This window comes from Marmota monax, unplaced genomic scaffold, assembly GCF_021218885.2.
Source record: "Marmota monax isolate L192 unplaced genomic scaffold, Marmota_monax_Labrador192_F-V1.1 WCK01_AAM20220418_F8-fsc00006, whole genome shotgun sequence".
Taxonomy (NCBI): Eukaryota; Metazoa; Chordata; class Mammalia; order Rodentia; family Sciuridae; genus Marmota; species Marmota monax.
This window is the reverse complement of record NW_026693712.1, coordinates 20,883,185-20,905,614: the sequence shown is the minus strand read 5'-3', so window position 1 is coordinate 20,905,614 and position 22,430 is coordinate 20,883,185. Positions and strand designations below refer to the sequence as shown.

At 36.2% G+C, this 22,430-nt stretch overlaps 1 protein-coding gene across 9 annotated transcripts in view; it reads left to right on the top strand.

Moving 5' to 3' along the window:
* The window catches only part of Apc (APC regulator of WNT signaling pathway), a 138,765-nt gene that overhangs the window by 84,114 nt on the left and 32,221 nt on the right, over positions 1 to 22,430 (top strand). For 6 of the 9 annotated variants that reach the window (XM_046460133.2, XM_046460137.2, XM_046460134.2 and 3 more), the window contains 3 exons: positions 16,328 to 16,426; positions 19,086 to 19,464; positions 21,861 to 21,956. In XM_046460133.2, the coding sequence (XP_046316089.1) occupies positions 16,328 to 16,426; positions 19,086 to 19,464; positions 21,861 to 21,956 (574 nt within the window). The remainder of the gene's footprint in view (positions 1 to 16,327; positions 16,427 to 19,085; positions 19,465 to 21,860; positions 21,957 to 22,430) is intronic. The other 3 variants (XM_046460140.2, XM_058584312.1, XM_058584313.1) reach the window with 1 other exon arrangement.

Genomic DNA, 22,430 nt, shown 5'->3' with positions numbered 1-22,430 from the left:
AGAAAGGATATCTCCAGAAGCATTTAGTATCAAAATGCTGTCATTTTCCTTATTACATTTAACAATAATGCTATCAATTTCTAAGTATACTTCTATAGCTCTAGGTCTTGTTTCATTGTTAGTCTTAAATAATTGGTGTGAGTAGAGTTTTTTTGAAAGACTTTGTTTATATATGTGATTTAACCTCATTATTGCTTGTATTGGATAGATTTGTTCCTTCTTGAGGGCATTCTGTGCAAAGACATTTTAATGTGGGTTTTTTGAATTATCCTAAGAACTTTGTTAGAGTTCTTATTTTCTGTTATACTTCAAGATTACATAAATGTAGAAATTCAAATCTTATTAAAAAAAAATTTTGATACTCAGAAAACTAAAGATAGCCATATCATGTTTAACTATCACCATAGTATTTTTAGCATCAATAGAAATTGCCATGAATTTCTATTTGAATTTTATTGAAATGCAGTCTAATAGTAACAAAATGTTTCATTGGGATATTCTGTATTCCCCAAATTTTCTTCAGTGAATACATTTACAATGTAAACGAGATTTTTTTAAAAAAATAGGACTTTAATTTTATTAAGTTGGCCTTAAGGTAATTTTCCTGTCAATATTAAAAATTACTTTAATTTTTCTAGGTTACTTATTTTTAATATTTTTAGTTGTAGATGGACACAGTACCTTTATTTTGTTTATTTAGTTTTTTGTTTGTTTGTTTAATGTGGTTCTGGGGATCAAACCCAGTGCGTCACGTGTGCTAGGCAAACGCTCTACCATTGAGCCACAACCCCAGCCCTTTAGGTTACTTTTAATAGTACTGTTCATGAAAAAAAAGAAAATGCTTCTTTTAGTTCATTAAAATTTAAAGCCTAAAATAACTCATAATTAAGTTTTTAAATTTACTGAGTCAAAACAGAGATATCCATTCATTGTTCCTAGTTAGCAGTATACAGGAAAATTTTTAAGTAGTAAATTATGACAAAAAGCAAATTTTTTTTTGTTTTAATTTAAAGACAGGGTCTCATTAAATTGTTTAGGGCCTCAGTAAGTTGCTGAGGCTGGTTTTGAACTCACAATCCTCCTGCCTCAGCCTCCAAAGCCATTGGGATTACAGGCATGTGCCACCGCACCCAGTTAAAAGCAAATTCATATATATATTAGTTGTAGATGTTGTAGATGCACACAATACCTTTATTGTATTTATTTATTTTTATGTGGTACTGAGAGGATCGAATCCAGTGCCTCACATGTGGTAGGCAAGCGCTCTACCACTGAGCTACCACCCCAGCTCAAAAGCAATTATTTCTGTTATTTAGGTAACTATTGGAAAGTTTATGTTTCTACACATAGATAAAAGGAAGAAAAATTCAGTCTTACCAACAGGAAAAACAGTGATTTGCTTAGTCTTAGACCTACTCTTAGTCTTAGATCATATTCCAATTTTTGTATATTTTGAAAACCATTATATATCCAGCAAAGTATATTATGAGATCTATATGACACTACATCAAAATCATCCTAAGATTAGAATTAATGTCATGGATTAAAACTATTATAATTTGTAAAAGGTTAGATGAAAATGTGGGTAGAATTTTCATAATCATGAGGTGGTTAGCAAAACCGTACTGGAAGGAACAATAGGTTTTATGTAAAATGTGACACTTCAGGATGCAGAAAATCATAACAAAATTGTAAGGCAACAAAAGCCAAGATCACATTATTTGCAAACATTTATGGCAAGCAAAAAATTAAAATTCAAAATACATAGAGTATTTACCAGTCATCTATTTAAAAATGAGTCTTTAAAAATGGGCAAAGAGGGCTGCAGTTGTGGCTTCACATGTGTGAAGCACTGGGTTCGATTCTTAGCACTGCATATAAATAAATGAATAAAATAAACGTCCATCAACAACAACAAAAAATGGGCAAAGAATATGAACAGTAAATAAGCAGGGAAAATTAAAATGATAAACATGTGTAAAGATTATCAACTTTTACTAATAATTATACATAAGTATAAATTACAACTAAAATGAGTTTTTGTGGGCAAGTCATTGAGTTATCAAAAATCAGTGGTACTCAGTATTGATACACTAGGAAGTAAACAGGCATTTTCATGTATTCGTATTAATTTCATGAAATAACCTTTCTGGGGAGCAATTTTATAAAATGATTGAAGTTTATAATGCCCTGCTGTATAGCTTATTATAGCAGTATCCAAGTGCTGATGTGGTAATCAATCAAGAGTGGTTGGACATATTTGAAGAAATTCATCTTTATGCTATGTATAGTAGCAAGAAAATTTAGAAATAACCTAAATGTACATTAAGCAATTAATAATTGGCTAATTTATCAGTTAGCCAGCTATGGTTAAATGGCTTTAGAGTTGGCAAATGTGGGAAATTTCACTCCTTCACTAACTAGCATAGATCTTATAACTAACTCTCTGAGCTTTTTTTTCCTCTATAAAATAATTGTGAGAATTAAATGCAATATATGCTTAATACAGTTCCTGACATATAGTTAGTATTCAGTGAAAGATAAGTTATGGTTTTTGGGCTGGGGCTGTAGCTCAGTGGCAAAGCGCTTGCCTAGCATATGTGAGGCACTGGGTTTGATCCTCAGCACCACACAAAAATTAACAAATAAAATAAAGGCATTCTGTTCATCTACAACTACCAAAAAAAAAAAAACTTTTTTTTTTAAGTTGTGGTTCTTATTAACAACTATTGATAATTACTTTTTATCGTTTTTTAGTTTTCGGGGAAGGTACCCAGGATTGAACCCAGGAGTGCTTAATTACTGAACTACATCCTTTTATTTGTTGTTGTTGTTGTTGTTTAGTTGTTGATAGACCTTTATTTATTTATTTATTTATTTATTTATTTATATGCAGTGCTGAGAATTGAACCCAGTGCCTCACACATGGCAAGCAAGTGCGCTACTGCTGAGCCACAACCTCAGTCTTCCCCCCACCCCCACCCCCCGCCCCAGACAGAGTCTCACTAAGTTATTGGGACTGGCTTTGAACTTAAAATTCTCCTGCCTTAGCTCACAGGTTGCCGGGATTACAGGTGTGCGCCACTGCACCCAGCTTGATGATTATTTTTAAATTAACAAATACTTATTATGTACCAAATAATGAAATGTGTTGGACTCTAGAATTGAGAATTGAAAAAAAGACTGCAGCCTCATGGAACCTATTTAGTACTCTGCAAATATTAAAAATGATAAATTACATCTCTGTTTATGTAGATATCTAACTTTTGTTTCAGTCTTCAGCCTTTTATAGTGTATCCTCTACATTATAATCAAGAGTGATCCTTCTAAATACAAATCTGATTGTATCACTTACTACTTAGAACCTTTCAGTGACTACTCACTGCCCATAGAATAGAATCCAGATTCTTTATATTACTTACTCTTCCAGCAATATCTTCCATTGTTTGCCCCAATTTCTCATTTGCCTCCAGTAAAACTTCTTTGGTTCCTTGAGTATGAATGGGTATTATGGTTTGAGATCTAAAAATGTCCCCCAAAGAGCTCCTGTATTAGTCAGTGGAGCAATGTTCAGAGGTGAAAAGATTGGATTATTAGAGTTAGGCCGTCATTAGTGGATTAGTTTGTTTTATGGATTAATAATTTGAATGACTACTGGCTGATACCTGTTGACAGATGGGGTATGACTAGAATTAGTAGATCACTGAGTGTGTGGCCTTGTACTTTATTTTGTCCCTGGTTCCTTACTCTATATCTCTGCTTTCTGGTTGCCATGAGCTGAGAAGCTTTCCTCTACCACAGCCTTTCTCCATGATGTTATGCCTCATCTCAGGTCCAAAGCAATGGATTGGCTGGCCCACCTTGAACTGAACCACAGACAACTTTTCCTCCTCTAATCTATTCTTGTCAAGTATTTTGGTCACAGTGACACACACTAGGCATTCCAAGTAATATTTCCTTTGCCTAGAAAATCTCTTCTGCTTCAGTTCTTTATGCTTTACTCATCCTTCCCCTAAGTTTAAATGTAACTTCTTTTTTTTTTTAAGAGAGAGAGAAAAAATTTTTATTTTATTTTTTGGCAGACACAACATCTTTGTTTGTATGTGGTGCTGAGGATTGAACCTGGGCCGCACACATGCCAGGCGAGCGCGCTACGGCTTGAGCCACATCCCCAGCCCCTACATGTAACTTCTTCCTAAATATTTTCCTTGTCTTCATCTCCCTAAAATAAAGTGCTCTCAGCTATCCTATTTCTGCTCTCATAGCACTTGGTACTATTTTTGTTAATTTAATTGTTTGCCTTCCTTTTTAAAGTTCTTTAAATCATACTACACTGGTCTTGCTCACCATTGTACTCCAGATAGACAGCCTGATAGCTTGACAGAGTAAGCAGTTAGTACATGCATATTAGATATTAATAAATACTGACTTAGGAAATTAATTGTAACTTTTAACTTTTAAAAATTCAGTATACATACATATACACATGCAAAATGTCTGGGGAAATGTTGCAAATAGTTATTGCTAAATGTTGGGATTTTTGTTTTACTTTCTTGTTTATATTTTTATGTATTGTTTAAATTGTTTTTTTAATGAACATGAAAAGTTTTTATAATTCATAACAACTCTAAAACCATTTTTCTTTTGGAAAAATAGAAGAAAGTACTGCCTTTGTTTCCATTGCTTGATCACTAGGTTCCTTTTATGAAACATGTTTTTATTTTAGTGTAAGAAAGGCAGAGGTGAGGATCTATGGGAAACAATAAATTAGGGCCCAGTATTCAATCCTTTTTCTTTTTTTTTTTTTTTTTTTTTTTTTTTTTTTTTTTTTTTTGGAAAATGTTGTACAATTGATCTTCTTGGTTTTTTTTTTTTTTTAGATTTTTTTTTTTTTAATTTTTTATTGTTGGCTGTTCAAAACATTACATAGTTCTTGATATATCATATTTCACAATTTGATTCAAGTGGGTTATGAGCTCCCATTTTTACCCCATATACAGATTGCAGAATCACATCAGTTACACATCCATTGATTTACATATTGCCATACTAGTGTCTGTTGTATTCTGCTGCCTTTCCTTTCCTCTACTCTCCCCTCTCCCCTCCCCTCCCCTCCCCTCCCCTCCCCTCTTCTCTCTCTGCTCCCTCTACTGACATTCGTTTGTCCCCCTTATATTATTTTTCCCCTTTGTATAACTCTGAGGGTCTCCTTCCATTTCCATGCATTTTCCCTTCTCTCTCCCTTTCCCTCCCACCTCTCATCCCTGTTTAATGTTAATCTTCTTCTCATGCTCTTCGACCCTACTCTGTTCTTAGTTACTCTCCTTATATCAAAGAAGACATTTGGCATTTGTTTTTTAGGGATTGGCTAGCTTCACTTAGCATAATCTGCTCTAATGCCATCCATTTCCCTGTAAATTCTATGATTTTGTCATTTTTTAATGCAGAGTAATACTCCATTGTGTATAAATGCCACATTTTTTTTATCCATTCATCCATTGAAGGGCATCTAGGTTGGTTCCACAGTCTAGCTATTGTGAATTGTGCTGCTATGAACATCGATGTAGCAGTGTCCCTGTAGCATGCTCTTTTTAGGTCTTTAGGGAATAGACCGAGAAGGGGAATAGCTGGGTCAAATGGTGGCTCCATTCCCAGCTTTCCAAGAAATCTCCATACTGCTTTCCAAATTGGCTGCACCAATTTGCAGTCCCACCAGCAATGTACAAGTGTACCCTTTTCCCCACATCCTCGCCAGCACTTGTTGTTGTTTGACTTCATAATGGCTGCCAATCTAACTGGAGTGAGATGGTATCTTAGGGTGGTTTTGATTTGCATTTCTCTGACTGCTAGAGATGGTGAGCATTTTTTCATGTACTTGTTGATTGATTGTATGTCCTCCTCTGAGAAGTGTCTGTTCAGGTCCTTGGCCCATTTGTTGATTGGGTTGTTTGTTCTCTTATTGTCTAATTTTTTGAGTTCTTTGTATACTCTGGATATTAGGGCTCTATCTGAAGTGTGAGGAGTAAAGATTTGTTCCCAGGATGTAGGCTCTCTATTTACCTCTCTTATTGTATCTTTTGCTGAGAAAAAACTTTTTAGTTTGAGTAAGTCCCATTTGTTGATTCTAGTTATTAACTTTTGTGCTATGGGTGTCCTATTGAGGAATTTGGAACCCGACCCCACAGTATGTAGATCGTAGCCAACTTTTTCTTCTATCAGACAGCGTGTCTCTGATTTGATATCAAGCTCCTTGATCCATTTTGAATTAACTTTTGTGCATGGCAAGAGAAAGGGATTCAGTTTCATTTTGTTGCATATGGATTTCCAGTTTTCCCAGCACCATTTGTTGAAGATGCTATCCTTCCTCCATTGCATGCTTTTAGCCCCTTTATCAAATATAAGGTAGTTGTAGTTTTGTGGATTGGTTTCTGTGTCCTCTATTCTGTACCATTGGTCCACCCGCCTGTTTTGGTACCAGTACCATGCTGTTTTTGTTACTATTGCTCTGTAGTATAGTTTGAAGTCTGGTATCGCTATACCGCCTGATTCACACTTCCTGCTTAGCATTGTTTTTGCTATTCTGGGTCTTTTGTTTTTCCATATGAATTTCATGATTGCTTTCTCTATTTCTACAAGAAATGCCGTTGGGATTTTGATTGGCATTGCATTAAACCTATAGAGAACTTTTGGTAATATCGCCATTTTGATGATGTTAGTTCTGCCTATCCATGAACAGGGTATATTTTTCCATCTTCTAAGATCTTCTATTTCTCTCTTTAGGGTTCTGTAGTTTTCATTGTATAAGTCTTTCACCTCTTTTGTTAGGTTGATTCCCAAGTATTTTATTTTTTTTGAAGATATTGTGAATGGAGTGGTTGTCCTCATTTCCACTTCAGAGGATTTGTCGCTGATATACAGGAATGCCTTTGATTTATGCATGTTGATTTTATATCCTGCCACTTTGCTGAATTCATTTATTAGCTCTAATAGTTTCTTTGTAGACCCTTTTGGGTCTGCTAGGTATAGAATCATGTCATCTGCAAATAGTGATAATTTAAGTTCTTCTTTTCCTATTTTGATGCCTTTAATTTCTTTCGTCTGTCTAATTGCTCTGGCCAGTGTTTCGAGAACTATGTTGAACAGAAGTGGTGAGAGAGGGCATCCCTGTCTTGTTCCAGATTTTAGAGGGAATGCCTTCAATTTTTCTCCATTCAGAATGATGCTAGCCTGAGGCTTAGCATAGATTGCTTTTACAATATTGAGGTATGTTCCTGTTATCCCTAGTTTTTCTAGAGTTTTGAACATAAAGGGATGCTGTACTTTGTCGAATGCTTTTTCCGCATCTATCGAGATGATCATATGATTCTTATTTTTAAGTCTATTGATGTGGTGAATAACATTTATTGATTTCCGTATATTGAACCAGCCTTGCATCCCAGGGATGAATCCTACTTGATCATGGTGCACCATTTTGTTGATAAGTTTTTGTATCCGAGTGGCCAGAATTTTATTGAGGATTTTTGCATCTAGGTTCATTAGAGATATTGGTCTGTAGTTTTCTTTCTTTGAAGTGTCTTTGTCTGGTTTAGGTATCAGGGTGATGTTGGCCTCGTACAATGAATTTGGAAGTTCTCCCTCTTTTTCTATTTCCCGAAGTAGCTTGAAAAGTATTGGTATTAGTTCCTCTTTAAAGGTTTTGTAAAACTCTGCTGTATACCCATCCGGTCCTGGGCTTTTCTTAGTTGGTAGTCTTTTGATGGTTTCTTCTATTTCCTCAATTGATATTGGTCTGTTTAGGTTGTCTATATCCTCCTGACTCAATCTGGGCAGATCATATGACTTAAGAAATTTATCTATGCCTTCACTATCTTCTAATGTATTGGAGTATAAGGATTCAAAATAATTTTTGATTATCTTCTGTATTTCTGAAGTGTCTGTTGTGATATTGCCTCTTTCATCCCGTATGTTAGTAATTTGAGTTCTCTCTCTTCTTCTCTTCGCTAGCATGGCTAAGGGTCTGTCGATTTTGTTTATTTTTTCAAAGAACCAACTTTTAGTTTTGTCAATTTTTTCAATTGTTTCTTTTGTTTCGATTTCATTAATTTCAGCTCTGATTTTCATTATTTCTTGCCTTCTACTTCTTTTGCTGTTGTTTTGCTCTTCTTTTTCTAGGATTTTGAGATGAAGTATGAGATCATTTATTTGTTGTTTTTTTCTTTTTTTAAGGAATGAACTCCAAGCAATGAATTTTCCTCTTAGAACTGCGTTCAATGTGTCCCATAGATTCCGATATATTGTGTCTGTGTTTTCATTAATCTCTAAGAATTTTTTAATTTCTTCCTTGATGTCTTCTATAACCCATTGATCATTCAGTAACCTATTGTTCATTCTCCAAGTGATGTATTCTTTTCCCTTCCTTCTTTTATCGTTGATTTTCAGTTCCATTCCATTATGATCAGATAGGATGCATGGTATTATCTCTACTCCTTTATATTGTGAAAGAGTTTCCCTGTGACATAATATATGATCTATTTTTGAGAAGGATCCATGTGCTGCTGAGAAAAAAGTATAACTGCTTGATGTTGGGTGGTATATTCTATATATGTCAATTAAGTCTAGGTTATTAATTGTGTTATTGAGTTCTATAGTTTCCTTATTCAACTTTTGTTTGGAAGATCTGTCCAGTGGTGATAGAGGTGTGTTGAAGTCTCCCATGATTATTGTGTGGTGGTCTATTTGACTCTTGAACTTGAGAAGAGTTTGTTTGATGAACATAGCTGCACCATTGTTTGGGGCATATATATTAATGATTGTTATGTCTTGTTGGTGTATGGTTCCCTTGAGCAGTATGTAGTGTCCCTCTTTATCCCTTTTGATTAACTTTGGCTTGAAATCTATTTTATTTGATATGAGTATGGATACTCCTGCTTGTTTCCGAAGTCCATATGAGTGATATGATTTTTCCCAACCTTTCACCTTCAGCCTATGTATGTCTTTTCCTATCAAATGCGTCTCCTGTAGGCAGCATATTGTTGGGTCTTGTTTTGTGATCCATTCTACTAGCCTGTGTCTCTTGATTGGTGAGTTTAAGCCATTAACATTTAGGGTTATTATTGAGATATGGGTTGTTCTTCCAGCCATATTTGTTTATTTATGTTACTAAACATGGTTTGTTTTCCTCTTTGATTATTTTCCCCCCTTTAGTGTCCTACCTCCCACTGTTGGTTTTCATTGTTATTTTCCATTTCCTCTTCCTGTAATGTTTTGCCAAGGATGTTTTGTAGAGATGGTTTTCTAGCTGCAAATTCTTTTAACTTTTATTTATCGTGGAAGGTTTTAATTTCATCTTGCATCCTGAAGCTTAATTTCGCTGGAAACACAATTCTTGGTTGGAACCCATTTTCTTTCAGTGTTTGAAATATGTTATTCCAGGATCTTCTAGCTTTCAGAGTCTGTGTTGAAAGATCAGCTGTTCTCCTGATTGGCTTACCCCTAAATGTGATCTGCTTCCTTTCTCTTGTAGCTTTTAAAATTCTCTCCTTATTCTGTATGTTGGGCATCTTCATTATAATGTGTCTAGGTGTGGGTCTCTTATGATTTTGCACATTCGGCGTCCTGTAGGCTTCTAGGATTTGGGGTTCTGTCTCATTCTTCAAGTCTGGGAAGTTTTCTCGTATTATTTCATTGAATAGATTGCTCATTCCTTTGGTTTGAAACTCTGTCCCTTCCTGTATCCCAATGACTCTTAAATTTGGTCTCTTGATGTTATCCCATATTTCTTGGATGTTCTGCTCATGGTTTCTTAACAGTCTTGCTGAGCTGTCTATGTTCTTTTCGAGTTGAAATACTTTATCTTCATTGTCTGATGTTCTGTCTTCTAAGTGTTCTACTCTGCTGGTAGTATTCTCAATTGAGTTTTTAAGTTGGCTTATTGCTTCCTGCATTTCTAGGATTTCTGTTTGTTTGTTTTTTATAACCTCTATTTCCCTGTATAGTTGATCTTTTGCTTCTTGGATTTGTTTATGTAATTCATTGTTGAAGTGATCTTTCATTGTCTGATTTTGCTGTCTGATGTCTTCCTTGAGACTCCAGATCATCTGAAGCATGTATATCCTGAATTCTTTATCTGACATTCCATCTGCTGCAGCTATTACCTCTTCTAACGTTGAGTTGACCTGCAATGCTTGTGGTCCTTTCTTTCCTTGTCTCTTCATACTGTTCGCGTTCCTTTCTACTTGGTGAAACTGTTGTGCTATTGAATTTTCCCCCTATAAATTTATATTGGTCTTGTATAGTTGCAAAGTCTCCCTCGCAGGCGCGGGCGGCGGCTCTGTCCCTCTGCGGGCTGCTAGGCTTGTTCTGTCGGTGGTCACAGTTCTGTCTACTTTGCAGGCGCAGGCAGCGGCACTGCCCCTCTGCAGGCCTCTGGGGCTGTACTGCCAGTGGGTCGCAGGTCCGCCTACCTTGCAGGCGCGGGGGGGGGGGGGCGGCTCTACCCTTCCTCAGGCCACTGGGCCTGTTCTGTCTCTCGGTTGCAGGTCTGGCCTGTTCTGATGGTGGTCACAGTTCCGTCTACCTTGCAGGCGCAGGGGGGAGGGGGCGGCTCTGCCTCTCAGCAGGCCGCTGCTCCTCTTCTGCCGGTGGGTCGCAGGCCCGCCTACCTTGCAGGAGTGATTGGAAGCTCTGTCCCACCGCGGGCCACTGGGCCTTTTCTGTCGGTGGTCACCGATCCACCTACCTGGGAGGCGCGGGGGGTGGGGGGCGGCTCTGCCCCTCAGCAGGCCGCTGGGCCTGCTCTGTGCGTGGTCACAGTTCCCTCTACCTTGCCGGTGCAGGGGGAGGGGGCGGCTCTGCCTCTCAGCAGGCCGCTGCTCCTCTTCTGCCGGTGGGTCGCAGGCCCGCCTACCTTGCAGGAGTGATTGGAAGCTCTGTCCCACCGCGGGCCACTGGGCCTTTTCTGTCGGTGGTCACCTGGCAGGCGCGGGGGGTGGGGGGTGGCTCTGCCCCTCAGCAGGCCGCTGGGCCTGCTCTGTGTGTGGTCACAGTTCCCTCTACCTTGCCGGTGCAGGGGGAGGGGGCGGCTCTCTTCAATCCTTTTTCAAAGGATGAATTCTGATAGTGCCATTGACTTAGTTGGAATTTACAAGCACATTTGTTTGGCAATGTCCATCATAGACTTGCCTACTAAATCAGTGGTTTGTATGCCACTAAGTCTACTAATACTATGTATTGGGTTACTTTTTAATCACTGTTTCAAAACAGCACAATAGCCACTCTCAAATCCTAATGTAAATGAGCAATCTATATTTGGATCTGCAATTTTTTATGCCAAGAGTCCTTTCACCCTAGTCCCAGCTACTTTGGAGGCTGAGACAGGAGGATTGCTTGAGCCCACAAGTTCAAAACCAGCGAGGACAACACAGTGAAAACTCATCTCAAAAAAAAAAAAAAAAAAAAATCCTTTAACCTGTCTTAATAGAATCTATACACAAGACATTTTGAGGTTTATTCTTTTGTTCTATTGTTTGCCCCAGAGTTAATAAACATTGACACTCAACTGAAAATGGAAATCAGTCTTTGAATTTTTCTAGATCAAGGTAGGATGCTCCACCGAAGCACCTGTCCTGGTGCATTTATGTCTCCCAACATGTGAAAGTTCATTCTGCCCCCTCTTTTACCAGGCTTCCTACCCACATTTACTTTGCAAGAATGATCCTTACAAAGTCTAAACTACTCTTTGTAAAATCCTTTGTTGTCTTCACTTGATTCTTAGAATAAAGATAACCTTTTATTATGACTGCTATAATTTCTATCTTGTCAGCTTTTTAAAAAATCTCCCCACTAGCTCAAATAGCCTCTTTGGTGTACTGCAGCCTGTGCACTTCTGTTCCTTTTCCATATAGTGTTCTTCTCATCCCCTTTTGCTCAGTTAACTCCAGTTCATGGGTATCTAATCTTAAGCATCAGTTTCTCAGACAGCCTTGAATAGATCAAATCTCGCTGTGATAGGTTTTCATAGCATCTTTTTCTTCATTGAAGACTATCACATTTGCAGCTTTATATTTATTTGTTTAATTATATAATATTTGTGTTCCCACACTAGACTACAGGATCCAGAAGGGAAAAAAATCTAATTTTGTTCCTTTTCATGTCCCACAGTCCCTGATAAATAGTAAAAAATTGGTGGTTGTGGGGGTTGGAGTTGTGGCTCACTGGTAGAGTGCTTGCCTCACATGTGTGAGGCACTGGATTCATTTCTCAGCACTACATATAAATAAATGAGTAAAATAAAGGTGCATCAATAACTAAAAAAAATATTTTTTAAAAAATTGGTGTTTGGGGTTGGGGATGTGGCTCAAGCGGTAGCGTGCTCGCCTGGCGTGCGTGCGGCCCGGGTTCGATCCTCAGCACCACATACAAAGATGTTGTGTCTGCCGAAAACTAAAATAAATATTAAAAAAATTTTCTCTCTCTCTCTCTCTCTCTCTCTCTCTAAAAAAAAAAAAATGGTGGTTGGAAGGAAGGACTGATACTCTTACTAGTAATAGAATCTCTTGATCAGTTATTAATCTCCTTAAGAAATTAAATGGAAGGAAAAGCTAGAAGTAAATTATACAGGCCAAATCCTTACTTGTTTAGTGTATAGCTATGTATCTAAATCATTTAGAGTCAGATCTCTGCTCTGCTAATAGCTAGTAAATAGTGATAAAATTCAAAACAAAAATGGGGAAAAGATCAAGTGAATCAGCACATTCTGCTTCTAGTTTAAAAACATTTTATGATTCACTTTGACTTCCTATAATATTTTTTAAGAATATCCAAGCAGCATCATTTATTCCCATAAATATTTCACTGTATATTTCCAAAAGATAAGAACACTTTTCAGAATACATACCTAGTATCATTATCATATCCCCATTGAAGCTAATAGTAATTCCTTAATAGCATCAGACATTCTGTCAATATTCAAATTTATAATTTTTTCATAAATGTCTTTTTCCTAGGTTTTTTTGGGGGGGGGTTGTTTGGGGTTTTTTTGTTGTTATTGTTGTTTGTTTGTTTTGTTTTTTGTTTTTTTTACTTTGGGCCCAGATAAGGTCCATGAATTTGGATTTATTATTGAATCTCTGAATCTAATTTATAGGTGACATCTCTTTTGTCTCTTTGAAGAACTGAAGTTGTTTTTCTTACAGTTTTCCATACTACAAACTTTATTGATAACATTCACATGATATAGTTTAACATATTCTTTTATCTTCTGTATTTCCTATGAACTGGTAGTTGGATCCAGAAATTTGATCAGATTTGGGTTCAGTCTTTTTTGGGGTACTACATTTATAGAGGTAACATGGTGGTCTTCTATCAGGAAGCACATAATATTCTGATGTAAGACCATATTACCATATTAACAGTCATTAATAACACCTAGCTCCATTAATTCATTAGGAATTAATTACAGAATTAATTGAAATACTTGTGTTAAGAGAAACTGCATCTCCTACTTGATTACTTTTCAATGCAGTTTGTACCCAGAAAATCAAAGAAAATGTTTGTATCTTTCTGCTCATCTGCCTGGTTTCACAAGTTGGAAGCCAAAATTATGTTTGAAGTAGAACCTTTTTGAGTTACTTTCTAAAGTTACTTCCAAACAGAAGCCAGGTATGGTGCCTCACACTTGTGGTCCCAGCTACCTGGGAGGCTGACACTAGAGGATAACTTAAGCTCAGGATTTTGAGGTGAGCCTGGGCAAGATAGCAAAAGTGTCTCAAAAAAAGAACAAACATTAAAAAAAAAAAAAAAACTTTAAACTGGGCACAGTGGTACGTGCCTATAATCCCAGCAACTCAGGGGGCTAAGGCAGGAGGATTGAAAGTTCAAGGCCAGGCTTAGCAATTTAGTGAGGCCTGATTAACTTATTAGGTGCAATCAAAATAGATTGTATCCCAACTTGCTCAGTGTAACTGTCAGACACAATCACTCTATTCCTCCTCAACAAATATTTGAATGGCTTTCATGGCAGTGTGTATTTAAAGATGAATAAAAGAAAACCAAAAAATAGACAAAGAGAAATTCTGATATGTATTTGGAGAGGTTCCCTTTTGCTGAGAGCCAATTGCCGCAGTCTGGCTGGGCACAAATCACGAGCCACTGAAGCAGGAACAAACTTTATTTTTGAACTGCAGGAAAACACTTCACACAGCTCCCGGGGAATCCTCCTGAACGCCACGAGGCTTGTCCAGGAACCCCCAGCCGGAAATATCTCTCCCGGAAATCCCTCCTCCTGCACTTCCCAACCAATGGGAACTCTCGGGGAATCCCCGGAAATCCCCACGAGAACTCCAAAATAGTGCGAGAACTCAAAAGTTGTGGCAGAGTCGGATAGTAATGCCTTGCCTGTCAATCAATACTGTTGGCAAAATGCCAGGGGCCATACAGACTCGGCCGTGGCTCTCAGCACCCTTATTCATTTTTCTTATCCCCACTTCATTACTTCCCAGGTTATTTTTTCACTTCACTATTAATCTTTTCCCTACCCCTTTCACATAAAAGATAATATAAAATTCAATTATCAATTTTCAACATACATTTACTAAGCATCTACGTTATATCAATAATGTACCCTGCCATATAGTAGTGAACAATATATATGCTCCCTTTTCTTCAAGAAGCTTATAAACTAGAAGACAGTCAAGCAGTTTCCAAAAGTGTGTTAAATACTCTTGTAGTACATAGAGCTACAGAAATACATATTAGAAAACTAAAATTGTGCCACGTACAATGGCACACGCCTATAATACCAGCAGCTCAGGAGGCTGGGGCAGGATGATTGCAAATTCAAAAGCCAGCCTTAGCAAATGTGAGGTGCTAAGCAACTCAATGAGATCCTATCTCTAAATAAAGTACAAAACAGGGCTGAAGATGTGGCTCAGTGGCTTGTGCCCATGAGTTCAAACCCCAGTACCAAAAAAAAGAAAGAAAACTAAAATTAAACCTAATTTTTAGGTAAAGTTGTTCCTGGAGAAAGATATAAATTAACTTTATATGACATCTGAAAGATCATCAGGCAAAGTAGACATGATCTTGGTGAAAGATGATGGTGGTCTGAAAGTTTCTTCTGTGACCCTCAAATTTGAGAATCATTTCATCAACAGATAATCTGAATATCTCAAAATATTTAGGAAATAGACTCTTTCAGGTTTTTATTAGAGGTTGGGTTTGAGGACTAAGAGAAGGAGAAGTCAAGAATGACTTCCAGATTTCTGTTGTAGGCAACTGGAAGGATAGTGGTGCAATTTAGTGATAACACAAGATGAAGAGGAGGTTAGTGAGGGAAAATAATGTTTAGTTCTGAAAATGTTAAGTTTGCAGGTCTTAAGTTGGAATTAAGAAAAGTGAACAATGTGATCATTGAAGGTGTGGAAGATCTTTGCATCCCTAATGAATATATGTGGGAATATGAAAACTTAGACTGAAATCCCAAAGCAATAGAATAGTGTTCCATAAAAGAGGAAATAGTTAATAATATCCACCATTTCCAGATAGGTGAGATGGAATAACTATAGCGTTAAGCTATTAAAAACTAGCAAGAGAATTATGGAAGTGATGAACCACAAGAAATTTAAGCTGGAATATATAGAAAGATCCAGACACTGGATGTTCTAGTCATTTCTTTTGGTTTTTTTTTCTTTTTTTTTTTTTTTTTGTTCTCATTTTTTTAATTATTAGTTGTTCAAAACATTACAAAGCTCTTGACATATCATATTTCATACATTTGATTCAAGTGGATTATTGTTCTAGTCATTTCAAAGAAGCAATATCTTAGCGAAAGTTGAATGCCAGAAAGTAAGAAGAATAAGATAGTCTTCTCTGCTGTCTCTCTACTCTGGAGAGTGCTAACAACTTTTACAACTTGGGAAGTATTTCTACAAGTCTAACCAGCATAAATAATACAGACACATGAAGAGAGTTAAGTCTAGAAAGGAGAGTCACTCTGGACTCTAGTGTTCTTAATCCAACCTGAGATTTCCCTTCATGGGTATAAGTAGATTTTTATTTGGAGGGATATTTTAAAAACCTCTCACTGGAATTTTTTTAAATTAACTTTATTGAGGAAAGATTACCATAAAATAAAATACATTCATTTTAAGTGTATAGTTGAATGAATTTTAACAAATGTCAAATATATATTCATTTTGAGATTTACAGTGGTCATACTTTTAATGATATATTTAGTTGTTTACATATGGTTCGTTTGAAGTACCTTCATATAAAGTTATCCATATTTATAATATAAATTTTACTGTTCTATAATTTGCTTACTTTCTAGGGTTTAACTACACGAATGGACCATGAAACAGCCAGTGTTTTGAGTTCTGGTAGCACACACTCTGCCCCTCGAAGACTGACAAGTCATTTGGGAACCAAGGTAACAGAAGATTACAAACTCTGGTTCCTAATGCTATTAATACTTTATTAAGACATTGTTCACATATATTTTCTAGAAGAGAATTCTTACTAGGTCTCCATAACGTCAATTTTTTTTTTCTTTCTTCTGCTACTGAGGATTGAACCCAAGGTCCTATGCATGCTAGGCAAGCACTCTACCACTGAACTACATTCCCAGCTTTCTGCCATGTTTTTATACCAAAAAAGCATAAACAAAGGAGAAAAGGATTATTAAAAATCTGGCAAATTATATAATTGTTAATTCTTTTTCAGCCTCATCTTACACTTGTCTGCAGGTATCCTAAACTCCAGCCAGACTAGCTTACTTCCTGAATTGCCTGTAATTTTCTGCCTCCATACTTTGTCTGCTGTGGCATATGCCACTTTCTACCCCACCACAAATGGTTGTAACAATACTAGCCAGCCTCCAAAATTCTTCTTAGGCTTTGCTTTTCTAATTCTCAGGGTCCCCTTAAGCTCCCCAAGTGATCCACTTACCTGGTTTGTATCACTAACAATTGGAATGAAGCTCTCTTTGGAAAACAGGGACTATTTTTTATGTATCTTTTTCAGCATCTAGCACAGTATCTGTACATAATGAGTGTTTAATATTTATTGAGATGCATGGAAAAATTATTGAGGTTGAATGTTACCCAGGGCTGATAAGTGAGCTTTCTTAGGGTAGCTCAGATGTTAGTAAATCTTTTAGGATTGTGGGAAAATGTTAGAAAGAAAATATTTGTTTTAAAGCCAAAGCTCTGATGGGTACAGTGACACATGCCTCCCAGCAACTCGGTAGGCTAAGGCAGGAGGATTACAAGTTTATTATCAGCCTGGGAAACTTATAGAGATCCTGCCTCAAAATAAAAAATTAAAAGAGCTGAGGATGTAGTTCTATGATAGAGTATCCCTAGGTTCAATCCCCAGTATCACAAAATAAAGCCAGAAGCTTTAATAGAATATTAACTGAGATGAAATTTAATGTTACCAAATAATACATTTTCAATAAAAACTAAATATTCCATTTTTTTCTAAATAATATAACAACTCTTAAGAAACACATTCAAATAACTAATGTTGACTTAAGGAATGCATTTTAGGGTAATCAATGATATGATCAATATGAAGCTTAATCCTTTTTATAATTCACAATAGTTAACTACTTGAGATCTCTTGTGTGCCAAGGTAAAATATGTACATTATTGCTAATCCTCTCAAATGCCCTGCGAGATATTCTTATCCCTCTAATGAGAAAACTGAAGTAAAAAAAAAATGATAATGTTAAGACTTTACAATGTATTTTGAATGCTAGCCACTGTCCCATATGTATTATTTTATTTGGTCTTCACAAATTACTCTGTTTGGAACTTAGAAAACTAAATCTCAGAGAAATTAAATAAATTAACTAGCATCAACCAGCTTATTTGTAAGTGGTGGAGCCAAAATTTGAACCTAAATCTGATTTATTCATAGTCCTATATTATCTTCCTAAAATTTCCTATCTAAAAGTAGGTATGTTTACACATTCAGAGCAGCGTTTCTCAACCTCAAAACTATTAGCTAGATAATTCTTTGTTGCATTATGGGATTTTTACAGCATCCTTGGTCTCTACCCACTGGATTCCCTTACTTCTGCCTCCCAATTATTATAACCAAAAATGTCTCCAAGATATAGCTAAATGTGTCCTGATGGGGGCAAAATTGGCCCTGATTGAGAACAACTGAGTTAAAGAGATAACACTCTATACTTTTATGTAATAGCCTCTAGCTTTGAAATGAAGCTAATGACAGTCCAGGATAACTAGGTACTATTTTCCTGTTTCTAATCTATTTCTAAATAAATTCTTAGAATGTATTGTCAAAGTAATTAATGCTTACCAGTTGGCTTTAAAAAAAGAAAATGACTATATGTCCTGGCTTTATCACTCCTTATGTGATCATGGCATTTTCATTTTTATGACAAATATTTTGCATTTATAAGAGAGAAATTATTGGGCTGGGGTTGTGGCTCAGCGGTAGAGTGCTTGCCTCGCACATGCGAGACCCTGGGTTCGATCTTCAGCTCCACATAAAAATAAATGAATAAAATAAAGGTATTGTGTCCAACTACAACTAAAAAAATAAATATTTTCTTAAAAAGAGAGAAATTATTAATTTTAAAATATCATAATCTGATCAGAATTAGTGATTATCTTGAATTAGTATTTAGTAAATAACAATTATTACAAAAATGTTTTCTCATGATTGTAGTTGTAGATTAAAAAATAAAATTTTTAATTACATAGTGGATTTAGATAAACCACATTCCTTGTTGTGTGTGTGCATGATATAGACATCAGTTGATTTTCACTCATAGTTAGTAGATTACCCCACCCCTAATCCAGACAAATAGCATTTAAGTATGATAGAACCTACTTTCTTATTTCACACTGTATAATACCACTGCTACTATTTATACACATAAACAAATTATTGATTATTGTCTAGATTTTGATAAAATACCATTACTTCATCCTAAAGATTTTGTTTTGTTTTGTTTTTTTACTAAGTTACAATAGATATCCCATTCATCACTTCATTAGTCTTGGCTTTTAGATATTAAAGTCATAATTTTATTTCTAAACTCATTTGGCCCACAGGTGGAAATGGTGTATTCATTGTTGTCAATGCTTGGTACTCATGATAAGGATGATATGTCACGAACTTTGCTAGCCATGTCTAGCTCCCAAGACAGCTGTATATCCATGCGACAGTCTGGATGTCTTCCTCTCCTCATCCAGCTTTTACATGGCAATGACAAAGACTCTGTATTGTTGGGAAATTCCCGGGGCAGTAAAGAGGCTCGGGCCAGGGCCAGTGCAGCACTCCACAACATCATTCACTCACAGCCTGACGACAAGAGAGGCAGGCGTGAAATCCGAGTCCTTCATCTTTTGGAACAGATACGAGCTTACTGTGAAACCTGTTGGGAGTGGCAGGAAGCCCATGAACAAGGCATGGACCAGGACAAAAATCCAAGTATGTGCTTTATAATGTACATCATAGTGCATGTTTGAAAGCAAATGTAAAAGTTTTAGATTAGAAAATTTTGTAGTTAATATGTTGTCTTTATGAATGAAGGAATTAATTCATATTAGCTGTCTATGCCATTAACATACATAGCTTAAGTCTGTATTTTCCTAAAAAAAATTAACAAAGGAATACATTATGTACACTAGTCAGTAATCAAAAAAGAACAGCAAATCAAAAGAAATTTATATAGTCAAAGCTTAGCAGAGCTAGAAAGAACTTGAACAATTGTTGGTTGCACTTCTCTTTTATTCCATAGGGGAAGCTCAGAAAAGCAACTTTACATTAGTTCCTCCAGCTACTAGTGACCAAGCTGTATTCTTTCACATATTCCTATCAGTCTATTCAGTGGACACTGTATTTCTGTTAATGTTATGTGATCCTCCAACAAAAAGGGAAAGGGAAAGCATCATCATCTCCATTTTACAGATGCAGAAACTGAGACTCAGAGAGGCTAAAAGACTTGTTATGGCCTCACAGCTAGTAAGTAACAGAGCCAGAAACACAAACAGGCTGAATGTGCTGTTAGCTCTTTACTCTTCCTACTGTACCACCTTGCTCCAGGCAATGGGCCCTAGTTGCTGGTAATAATAAGCCCCCCAGCTCTTTGCTCAGGAAGAGACCCTTGTTCACTAGCCCTTCTCCCTCAGGAGCAGGGAACATAGAAGTTGGGTCCCTTGGGGACGTAACTTCATTCCTGTAGCCAAGAACCAACAGCAGTAAGTATATAAGGTAAGACCTTCCTTCACCCAGTAAGAATTAACGCATGTGTGCACATGCATGCACACACACACACACACAGGATAAGTAGATGATTTTTTTCATATCAACCTATTGATTTGGGGATCAGTAAAAGGAATTGTGGTAAAAACATGGTTTAGGAAACCATAGCAGATTTTTTTCCAAGCTTAAATATAAACATTATTTTAAATCTAAAAATTTTTAAGATAAGGAAAAAGTAGAGTTGATTCTTTATATCTGCTATCCTAGGAATGAGGAGAGCTAATAAGATATATTATTGAGAGAATATTGCCTTTCTGAATTGATTCTTGGCTAACCACAATAATGAAATGGTCCAGATTTTTTTTTTTTTTTTTTTTTTTTTTGGCTCATGGTACTAGAGATTGAACCAGGGCCTCAGGTATGCCAGGCAAGTGCTCTACCACTAAGCCACATCCCCAGCACCACATTATTACTTCCAAACAAATACTTATGTCAAGTAATAAGTTTTGAAACCTTGTACATAAGCCAGGTATGGTGGCACACACCTGTAATCCCAGTGATCCAGGAGACTTAAAATAGGAGAATCTCAAGTTCAAGGCTACTCTCAGTCCCAGTGAGACCATCTCAAAGGACTGGGAATGTAGCTTAGTGTGACATCTTTTTCTTTAAATTTTTTACTATCTATTATATGTATGTATGTATCAGTCTAGTAAATTTTATCTACTAGGTATTACATTGGTACATATACATTTTCCATTTTCTTTCATTCTTTTCGTTTCTTTTTTTTTTTAATGTTTTTTGTTTGTTTGTGATAGTGAGACTCAAACCCAGGGGTGCTCTACCACTGAGCTACTTCCCCAGACCCTTTCATTTATTTTTTTGAAATGATGGTCTTACTGACTTGCCTAGGCTGACATTGAACTTGCATTCTATTGCCTCAGCCTCCTGAGTTGCTGGCATTATAAGCCTTTGCCACCATGTTGAGCCTCAGCCATGGGCTTTTAACCCACATTTATGAAAATAGCTAAAGTTATAAACAAAATTAAACATTTTATTCCAAAATGTTTTTATTCTTTCATATAGTGAACATAATTAGAGGGAGAGGAGGTACTTGAGAATTAACCCAAGGGTGCTTAACCAGTGAGCTAGTGCGCTATATCCCTACCACTTTTTATTTTTTATTTTGAGACAGAATCTCAATAAGTTGCTTAGGGCCTTGTTAAATTGCTGAGGCTGCCCTCAAACTTGGAATCCTCCTGCCTCAGCCTCCCAATTCACTTGGATTATAGACATATCCCACCATGTGAAGATAATTTTAAATTATTAGATATGTTAATTATACCATAAACATACTGAATTAGATTAAGTTACCTGGATATTAGATTAATAGAATTGGTAAAGGATAGATGAGTGGTAAACATTTTTATGGAACCAAGAAAAGCTTTTATTCATTCTCTGTTCCACATTTGTAGTCTTTATTCTCATCCACTCAGCAAATATTTGTCAATCCATTAAATTTATATGCATTAGGGTTATTCTAATGATCCTTACGTATTTTTAAAGTATAATCATTGTTTTTCAGGTAACAAAACATTATGGTTTACATCAATTGTATTTTCCAGTGCCAGCTCCTGTTGAACATCAGATCTGTCCTGCTGTTTGTGTTCTAATGAAACTTTCATTTGATGAAGAGCATAGACATGCAATGAATGAACTTGGTAAGACAGAAATGTTTCCTAATGCCATAGACAAATACTTGTGGATTTTTTAAAATCGTGGTAGAAATTTAATATACTACATGAAGATATTCAATCATTGATAAGTTGAAATATAAGGATGCTAACTTCTATTACTTCCTTCTTGTAGCAAAATACTGTACCCTGGTTTCCCTGGTTTTCCTGAGTCAACAGAAACTGCTACCCTGTTTTAAACTAACTTAGATTCTGAAATCTTAGCCAATGATTACAAAAATTATTGAACAGACCCCTCCTGTTCCTGTTACCAGGGTTAACCTGTGTAACAGTTTATATAAGAGTAATCTGAATTATTTTGAAATATAGAGATTTCATTTTCCTTGAGATCTGTCAGTCACTTCTGATAAACACCAAGAAGAAATATTATTAAGCATTTCATTTATCTTCACGGTTTTCAGTATTTTACTCAATTTTCATCATAAGCGGCATGGTGTCTTT